The sequence below is a fragment of the Mizuhopecten yessoensis genome, unplaced genomic scaffold (assembly GCF_002113885.1).
Source record: "Mizuhopecten yessoensis strain PY_sf001 unplaced genomic scaffold, ASM211388v2 scaffold10763, whole genome shotgun sequence".
NCBI classification, from domain to species: Eukaryota; Metazoa; Mollusca; class Bivalvia; order Pectinida; family Pectinidae; genus Mizuhopecten; species Mizuhopecten yessoensis.
The window spans coordinates 10,424-20,760 of record NW_018408709.1 but is presented as its reverse complement, the minus strand read 5'-3'; the positions used below and the strand labels follow the sequence as shown (position 1 = coordinate 20,760).

The 10,337-nt window shown below is 44.5% G+C and overlaps 1 protein-coding gene across 5 annotated transcripts in view; it reads left to right on the top strand.

The window, feature by feature from the left end:
- Positions 1-10,337, top strand: part of LOC110462218 — a 33,298-nt gene that overhangs the window by 16,566 nt on the left and 6,395 nt on the right. For all 5 annotated transcript variants that reach the window (XM_021516079.1, XM_021516083.1, XM_021516080.1 and 2 more), the window contains 2 exons: positions 9,314-9,430; positions 9,839-9,892. In XM_021516079.1, coding sequence (XP_021371754.1) covers positions 9,314-9,430; positions 9,839-9,892 — 171 coding nt within the window. The remainder of the gene's footprint in view (positions 1-9,313; positions 9,431-9,838; positions 9,893-10,337) is intronic.

Genomic DNA, 10,337 nt, shown 5'->3' with positions numbered 1-10,337 from the left:
TTATGGAAGATAAACAGACGGGTGGCAATCGTGTGTTTGGTCTTAGGGAAGATTAATAGACGGGTGACAATCGTGTGTCTGTTCTTATGGAAGATAAACAGACGGGTGACAAGCGTGTGTCTGGTCTTATGAAAGATTAACAGAAGGGGGGGAATCGTGTGTCTGGTCTTATGCAGACGGGTGGCAATCGTGTGTCTAGTTTTATGGAAGATAAACAGACGGGAGGCAATCGTGTGTCTGGTCTAATGGAAGATTAACAGTCTGTTCTAATGGAAGAGAAACAGACGGGCGGCAATCGTGTGTCTTTGTTTATGAAAGATTGTTGCAATCGTGTGTCTGGTCTTTTGGAAGATTAACAGACGGATAGCAATCGTTTGTCTAGTCTTATGGAAGATAAAAAGACGGGTGGCAATCGTGTGTTTGCTCTTAGGGAAGATTAATAGACGTGTGACAATCGTGTGTCTGTGCTTATGGAAGATAAACAGACGGGGGGCAATCGTCTGTCTGGTCTTAGGGAAGATTATGTTCTAATGGAAGAGAAACAGACGGGCGGCAATCGTGTGTCTGGGCTTATGGAAGATTAACAGACGGGGGGCAACCGTGTGTCTGGTCTTATGGAATATTAACAGACGGGTGACAATGGTGTGTCTGGTCTTAGGGAAGATTAACAGAGGGGCGGCAATCGTGTGTCTTTGTTTATGAAAGATTGTTGCAATCGTGTGTCTGGTCTTCGGGAAGATTAACAGACGGGTGACAATCGGGTGTCTGGTCTTTTGGAAGATTAACAGACGGATAGCAGTCGTGTTGCTAGTCTTATGGAAGATAAAAAGACGGGTGGCAATCGTGTGTCTTGTCTTAGGGAAGATTAACAGACAGGTGGCAATCGTGGGTCTGGTCTTAGGGAAGATAAACAGACGGGTGCCAATCGTGTGTCTGGTCTTTTTAAAGATTAACAGACGGATAGCAATCGCGTGTCTAGTCTTATGGAAGAGAAACAGACGGGCGGCAATCGTGTGTCTTTGTTTATGAAAGATTGTTGCAATCGTGTGTCTGGTCTAATGGAAGATTAACAGTCTGTTCTAATGGAAGAGAAACAGACGGGTGACAATCGTGAGGCTGGTCGTATGGAAGATTAACAGACGGGTGGAAACCGTGTGTCTGGGTTTATGAAAGATTAACAGACGGGGGGCAATCGTGTGTCTGGTCTTAGGACAGATTAACAGACGGGTGGCAATCAGATTAACAGAGGGGTGGCAATCGTGTGTCTGGGCTTATGGAAGATTAACAGACGGGTGACAATGGTGTGTCTGGTCTTAGGGAAGATTAATAGACGGGGGACAATCGTGTGTCTGTTCTTATGGAAGAGAAACAGCCGGGTGCCAATCGTGTGTCTGGTCTTTTGGAAGATTAACAGACGGATAGCAGTCGTGTTGCTAGTCTTATGGAAGATAAAAAGACGGGTGGCAATCGTGTGTTTGGGTTTATGAAAGATTAACAGAAGGGTGGCAATCGTCTGTCTGGGCTTATGAAAGAATAACAGACAATCGTGTGTCTAGTCTTATGGAAGAAAAACAGACAGGTGGCAATCGTGTGTCTGGGCTTTTGAAAGATTAACAGACGGATGGCAATCGTGTGTCTGGTCTTATGGAAGAATAACAGACGGGCGGCAATCGTGTGTCTGGGCTTATGGAAGATTAACAGACGGGGGGCAACCGTGTGTCTGGTCTTATGAAAAATAAACAGACGGGTGGCAATCGCGTGTCTGGTCTTATGGAAGCTTAACAGACGGGTGACAATCGTGAGTCTGGTCGTATGGAAGATTAACAGACGGGGGGCAATCGTGTGTCTGGTCTAATGGAAGATTAACAGTCTGTTCTAATGGAAGAGAAACAGACGGGCGGCAATCGTGTGTCTGGTCTTAGAAAAGATTAACAGACGGGTGGAAACCGTGTGTCTGGGTTTATGAAAGATGAGCAGAAGGGTGGCAACCGTGTGTCTGGTTTTATGAAAAAATAACAGACGGTTGGCAATCGTGTGTCTGGTCTAATGGAAGATTAACAGTCTGTTCTAATGGAAGAGAAACAGACGGGTGACAATCGTGAGTCTGGTCTTATGGAAGATAAACAAACGGGTGGCAATCGTGTGTCTGATCTTAGGGAAGATTAACAGAGGGGTGGCAATCGTGTGTCTAGTTTTATGGAAGATAAACAGACTGGTGGCAATCGTGTGTCTGTTCTAATGGAAGAGAAACAGACGGGTGACAATCTTGAGTCTGGTCGTATGGAAGATTAACAGACGGGTGGAAACCGTGTGTCTGGGTTTATGAAAGATTAGGAGAAGGGTGGCAAACGTGTGTCTGGTCTTATGAAAAATAAACAGACGGGTGGCGATCGTGTGTCTGGTCTTATAGAAGATTAACAGACGGGTGGCAACCTAGTGTCTGGGTTTATGAAAGATAAACAGAAGGGTGGCAACCGTGTGTCTCGTCTTATGAAAGATTAACAGAAGGGTGGCAATCGTCTGTCTGGGTTTATGAAAGATAAACAGAAGGGTGGCAACCGTGTGTCTGGTCTTACGAAAGATTAACAGACGGGTGGCAACCTAGTGTCTGGGTTTATGAAAGATAAACAGAAGGGTGGCAACCGTGTGTCTGGTCTTAGGAAAGATAAACAGACGGGTGGCACTCGTGTGTCTGGTCTTATGCAGACGGGTGGCAATCGTGTGTGTGGTCTTCTGGGCAATCGTGTGTCTGGTCTTATAGAAGATTAACAGACGGGTGGAAACCGTGTGTCTGGGTTTATGAAAGATGAGCAGAAGGGTGGCAACCGTGTGTCTGGTTTTATGAAAAAATAACAGACGGTTGGCAAGCGTGTGTCTGGTCTTATGAAAGATTAACAGACGGGGGGCAATCGTGTGTTTGGTCTTATGGAAGATTAACGGACGGGTGACAATTGTGTGTCTGGTCTTAGGGAAGATTAACAGAGGGGCGGCAATCGTGTGTCTTTGTTTATGAAAGATTAACAGAAGGGGGGGAATCGTGTGTCTGGTCTTAGGGAAGATTATGTTCTAATGGAAGAGAAACAGACGGGTGACAATCTTGAGTCTGGTCGTATGGAAGATTAACAGACGGGTGTCAATCGTGTGTCTAGTCTTATGGAAGAAAAACAGACAGGTGGCAATCTTGTGGCTGGGCTTTTGAAAGATTAACAGACGGGGGGCAACCGTGTGTCTGGTCTTACGAAAGATTAACAGACGGGTGACAATCGGGTGTCTGGTCTTATGGAAGATAAACAAACGGGTGGCAATCGTGTGTGTGGTCTTCTGGGCAATCGTGTGTCTGGTCTTTTTAAAGATTAACAGACGGATAGCAATCGTGTGTCTAGGCTTTTGAAAGATTACCTGACGGGTGGCTGGCAATCGTGTGTCTCGTCTTATGAAAGATTAACAGACGGGTGGCAATCGCGTGTCTGGTCTTATGGAAGAGAAACAGACGGGCGGCAATCGTGTGTCTTTGTTTATGAAAGATTAAGGGTTTATTAAAGATTAACAGAACTGGGTTTATTAAAGATTAACAGAACTGGGTTTATTAAAGATTAACAGAACGGTGGTAACCGTGTGTCTGGTCTTACGAAAGATTAACAGACGGGTGGCAACCTAGTGTCTGGGTTTATGAAAGATAAACAGAAGGGTGGCAACCGTGTGTCTGGTCTTAGGACAGATTAACAGACGGGTGGCAATCGGGTGTCTGGTCTTATGGAAGAGAAACAGACGGGCGGCAATCGTGTGTCTTTGTTTATGAAAGATTAACAGAAGGGTGGGAATCGTCTGTCTGGTCTTAGGGAAGATAAACAGACGGGTGCCAATCGTGTGTCTGGTCTTTTGGAAGATTAACAGACGGATAGCAATCGCGTGTCTAGTCTTATGGAAGATAAACGGTGGCAACCGTGTGTCTGGTTTTATGAAAAAATAACAGACGGTTGGCAATCGTGTGTCTGGTCTTATGGAAGATTAACAGACGGGTGACAATTGTGTGTCTGGTCTTAGGGTAGATAAACAGACGGGTGACAATCGTGAGTCTGGTCGTATGGAAGATTAACAGACGGGTGGCAACCGTGTGTCTGGTCTTAGGAAAGATTAACAGACGGGTGGCAATCGTGTGTCTAGTCTTTTGAAAGATTACCTGACGGGTGGCAACCGCGTGTCTCGTCTTATGAAAGATTAACAGAAAGGTGGCAATCGTCTGTCTGGTCTTAGGGAAGATTTACAGACAGGTGGCAATCGTGTGTCTGATCTTAGGGAAGATTAACAGAGGGGTGGCAATCGTGTGTCTTTGTTTATGAAAGATTAACAGAAGGGTGGCAATCGTGTGTCTGGTCTTTTGAAAGATTAACAGACGGATAGCAATCGTGTGTCTAGTCGTATGGAAGATAAACAGACGGGGGGCAATCGTGTGTGTGGTCTTCGGGAAGATAAGCAGACGGGTGACAATCGTGTGACTGGTCTTATGGAAGATAAACAGACGGTGTCTAGTCTTATGGAAGATAAACAGACGGGTGACAATCGTGCGTCTGGTCTTAGCGAAGATTAACAGACGGGTGGCAATCGTCTGTCTGGTCTTATGAAAGAATAACAGACGGTCGGCAATCGTTTGTCTGGTCTTATGGAAAATAAACAGACGGGTGGCAATCGTGTGTTTTGTCTTATGGAAAAATAAACAGACAGGTGGCAATCGTGTGTCTGTGTGTCTAGTCTTATGGAAGATAAACAGACGGGGGGCAATCGTGTGTGTGGTCTTCGGGAAGATAAGCAGACGGGTGACAATCGTGTGACTGGTCTTATGGAAGATAAACAGACGGTGTCTAGTCTTATGGAAGATAAACAGACGGGTGGCAATCATGTGTCTGGTGTGTCTGGTCTAATGAAAGATTAACAGACGGGTGGCAATCGTCTGTCTGGGTTTACGAAAGATTAGCAGAAGGGTGGCAATCGTGTGTCTGGTCTTATGAAAGATTAACAGAAGGGTGGCACGTCTGGTCGTATGGAAGATTAACAGACGGGTGGCAACCGTGTGCCTGGGTTTCGGAAAGATTAACAGACGGGTGGCAATCATGTGTCTAGTCTTATGGAAGATAAACAGACGGGTGACAATCGTGCGTCTGGTCTTAGCGAAGATTAACAGACGGGTGGCAATCGTCTGTCTGGTCTTATGAAAGAATAACAGACGGTTTGCAATCGTGTGTCTGGTCTTATGAAAGATAAACAGACGGGTGGCAATCGTCTGTCTGGGTTTACGAAAGATTAGCAGAAGGGTGGCAATCGTGTGTCTGGTCTTAGGAAAGATTATCTGGTCTTTTGAAAGATTAACAGACGGATAGCAATCGTGTGTCTAGTCTTATGGAAGATAAACAGACGGGGGGCAATCGTGTGTCTGTTCTAATGGAAGAGAAACAGACGGGTGACAATCGTGTGACTGGTCTTATGGAAGATAAACAGACGGGTGGCAATCGTGTGTGTGGTCTTCTGGGCAATCGTGTGTCTGGTCTTAGGGAAGTTTAACAGAGGGGTGGCAATCGTGTGTCTTTGTTTATGAAAGATTAACAGAGGGGTGGCAATCTTGTGTCTGGTCTTATGAAAGAATAACAGACGGTTTGCAATCGTGTGTCTGGTCTTATGAAAGATAAACAGACGGGTGGCAATCGTCTGTCTGGGTTTATGATCTGGTCTTTTGAAAGATTAACAGACGGATAGCAATCGTGTGTCTAGTCTTATGGAAGATAAACAGACGGGTGGCAATCATGTGCCTGGTGAGTCTGGTCTTATGAAAGATTAACAGACGGGTGGCAATCGTCTGTCTGGTCTTATGAAAGAATAACAGACGGTTTGCAATCGTGTGTCTGGTCTTATGAAAGATTAACAGACGGGTGGCAATCGTGTGTCTTTGTTTATGAAAGATTAACAGAGGGGTGGCAATCTTGTGTCTGGTCTTATGAAAGAATAACAGACGGTTTGCAATCGTGTGTCTGGTCTTATGAAAGAATAACAGACGGGTGGCAATCGTCTGTCTGGGTTTACGAAAGATTAGCAGAAGGGTGGCAATCGTGTGTCTGGTCTTTTGAAAGATTAACAGTCGGGTAGCAATCGTGTGTCTAGTCTTATGGAAGATACACAGACGGGTGGCAATCGTGTGTGTGGTCTTCTGGGCAATCGTGTGTCTGGTCTTAGGGAAGATTAACAAACGGGTGGCAATCATGTGTCTAGTCTTATGGAAGATAAACAGACGGGGGGCAATCGTGTGTGTGGTCTTCGGGAAGATAAGCAGACGGGTGACAATCGTGTGTCTGGTCTTAGGGAAGATTAACAAACGGGTGGCAATCATGTGTCTAGTCTTATGAAAGATTAACAGACGGGTGGCATCCTATGGAAAATAAACAGACGGGTGGCAATCGTGTGTGTGGTCTTCTGGGCAATCGTGTGTCTGGTCTTAGGGAAGTCGTGTGTCTGGTCTTAGGAAAGATTATCTGGTCTTTTGAAAGATTAACAGACGGATAGCAATCGTGTGTCTAGTCGTATGGAAGATAAACAGACGGGGGGCAATCGTGTGTGTGGTCTTCGGGAAGATAAGCAGACGGGTGACAATCGTGTGTCTGGTCCTATGGAAAATAAACAGACGGGTGGCAATCGTGTGTGTGGTCTTCTGGGCAATCGTGTGTCTGGTCTTAGGGAAGTCGTGTGTCTGGTCTTAGGAAAGATTATCTGGTCTTTTGAAAGATTAACAGACGGATAGCAATCGTGTGTCTAGTCGTATGGAAGATAAACAGACGGGGGGCAATCGTGTGTGTGGTCTTCGGGAAGATAAGCAGACGGGTGACAATCGTGTGTCTGGTCCTATGGAAGATAAACAGACGGGTGGCAATCATGTGCCTGGTGAGTCTGGTCTTATGAAAGATTAACAGACGGGTGGCATCCTATGGAAAATAAACAGACGGGTGGCAATCGTGTGTGTGGTCTTCTGGAAGATAAGCAGACGGGTGACGTGTGTCTGGTCGTATGGAAGATTAACAGACGGGTGGCAATCGTGTGTCTAGTCTTATGGAAGATACACAGACGGGTGGCAATCGTGTGTGTGGTCTTCTGGGCAATCGTGTGTCTGGTCTTAGGGAAGATTAACAAACGGGTGGCAATCATGTGTCTAGTCTTATGAAAGATTAACAGACGGGTGGCATCCTATGGAAAATAAACAGACGGGTGGCAATCGTGTGTCTAGTCTTATGGAAGATAAACAGACGGGTGGCAATCGTGTGTGTGGTCTTCTGGAAGATAAGCAGACGGGTGACAATCGTGTGTCTGGTCCTATGGAAAATAAACAGACGGGTGGCAATCGTGTGTCTGTTCTAATGGAAGAGAAACAGACGGGTGACAATCGTGTGTCTGGTCCTATGGAAGATAAACAGACGGGTGGCAATCGTGTGTGTGGTCTTCTGGAAGATAAGCAGACGGGTGGCAATCGTGTGTCTGGTCTTATGGAAGATAAACAGACGGGTGGCCATCGTGTGTCTGTTCTTATGGAAGAAAAACAGACGGGGGGCAATCGAATGTCTGGTCGTTTGGAAGATAAGCAGACGGGTGGCAATCGTGTGTCTGGTCTTATGGGAGATTAACAGACGGGTGACAATCGTGTGTCTGGTCTTATGGAAGATAAACAGACGGGTGGCCATCGTGTGTCTGTTCTTATGGAAGAAAAACAGACGGGGGGCAATCGAATGTCTGGTCGTTTGGAAGATAAGCAGACGGGAGGCAATCGTGTGTCTGGTCTTATGGAAGATAAACAGACGGGGGGCAATCGTGTGTGTGGTCTTCGGGAAGATAAGCAGACGGGTGACAATCGTGTGTCTGGTCCTATGGAAGATAAACAGACGGGTGGCAATCGTGTGTCTGTTCTTATGGAAGAAAAACAGACGGGTGGCAATCGAATGTCTGGTCGTTTGGAAGATAAGCAGACGGGTGGCAATCGTGTGTCTGGTCTTATGGAAGATAAACAGACGGGTGGCAATCGTGTGTCTGGTCTAATGGAAGATTAACAGACGGGTGGCATTCGTGTGTCTGGTCTTATGGAAGATAAACAGACGGGTGGCAATCGTGTGTCTGGTCTTGGGGAAGATTAACAGACAGGTGGCAATCGTGTGTCTGGTCTTAGGGAAGGTTAACAGACGGGCGGCAACCGTGTGTCTGGTCTTATGAAAGATTAACAGAAGGGTGGCAATCGTCTGTCTGGTCTTATGGAAGATTAACAGACGGGTGGCCATCATGTGTGTGGTCTTAGGGAAGATTAACAGACGGTCGGCAATCGTGTGTCTGGGTTTATGAAAGAATAACAGACGGGTGGCAATCGTGTGTCTGTTCTAATGGAAGAGAAACAGACGGGTGACAATCGTGTGTCTGTTCTTATGGAAGATAAATAGACGGGTGGCAATCGTGTGGCTGGTCTTAGGGAAGATTAACAGACGGGGGGCAACCGTGTGTCTGGGTTTATGAAAGATTAACAGACGGGTGGCAACCGCGTGTCTCGTCTTATGAAAGATTAACAGAAGGGTGGCAATCGTATGTCTGGTCTTATGAAAGAATAACAGACGGTCGGCAATCGTGTGTCTGGTCTTAGGGAAGATTAACAAACGGGTGGCAATCATGTGTCTAGTCTTATGGAAGATAAACAGACGGGTGGCAATCGTGTGTCTGGTCTTGGGGAAGATTAACAGACAGGTGGCAATCGTGTGTCTGGTCTTAGGGAAGATTAACAGACGGGTGGCAACCGTGTGTCTGGGTTTATGAAAGATTAACAGAAGGGTGGCAACTGTATGTCTGGTCTTTTGAAAGATTAACAGACGGGTGGCAATCATGTGTCTAGTCTTATGGAAGATAAACAGACGGGTGGCAATCATGTGTCTGGTCTTATGGAAGATAAATAGACGGGTGGCAATCGTGTGTCTGGTCTTATGGAAGATTAGCAGACGGGTGGCAATCGTGTGTCTGACCTTATGAAAGATTAACAGACGGGTGGCAATCGTGTGTCTAGTCTTATGGAAGATTAGCAGACGGGTGGCAATCGTGTGTCTGGTCTGGTCTGTTGTCGTTTTTTCTTGGAAAGGATAGCTGTCGTGGACACTTCTGGCATATTTGACAATGGGTCTGTGGCTTAGAAAACACTACCGAATAAGGAATTATCACAAAGGGGCATTCCTTCTGTATCTACCTAATGTGCGAGTTGATAAATGTCGATAGAAATTTCAGTTAAGATATGTATTACCTCTATCCCTAGGATTGCCTGCTAGCATTACCGATCCGACCTGCCTGTATATTATGAGATTGTCTTCACGCGTGACGGACTACAGGAGGAAGGAGTGCCATCAGCCATCCTCCTATCTATGTAGAACGAGTAAGGAACTACGGTTACCCTCTGTCTATTTCTTCATAAACTAAACATGAAATCACAAGTTTCTTTATATTTATGAATGTTCTCAATATCATAATTATTAAAGGGATATATTTCTTCAAATGTTTAATGAGATAGTAAAACAAAAATAAAGTTATATCAAGAAATCATTTGATATGTACAAAGACATTCGTTTCTAAGCGAATATATATGTCATTGTAATATTGTATTGCGATCAAATATTACAATTAACGTTTTCAATTAACGTACACTGTATGAGTTGCTCTCTCTAGCCGAGACCGTGTAATCGTAAAATGTCGTCAATTTAACTATAATATAAACCATACATGTACAAAGACATCGTCCGAGTTATAACATTGTAACAAATATTTATAAATATTTATTTTGCAGACGCATCGACAATGACTAATTCGACTGATGGAGATTCACACTCGTCGAAAAAAGGTAAATATTGGTTCTGAGGACTGACCAATACAAACGATTATACATAACAACAATGTCATATATACATATTATACCTAACACCAGTGTCATATATACATACGATTATATGTACCTATTGATTTTACCGTCATTATTACTTCTTTGACCCATAACAACAGTATTATATATACATACGAGTATACCTAACAACAGTATTATATATACATACGATTATACCTAACAACAGTGTCATATATATATATACGATTATACCTAACAACAGTGTCATATATATACATACGATTATACCTAACAACAGTATCATATATATATACGATTATACCTAACAACAGTGTCATATAAATATATGATTATACCTAACAACAGTGTTATATATACATACGATTATACCTAACAACAGTGTTATATATACATACGATTATACCTAACAACAGTGTTATATATA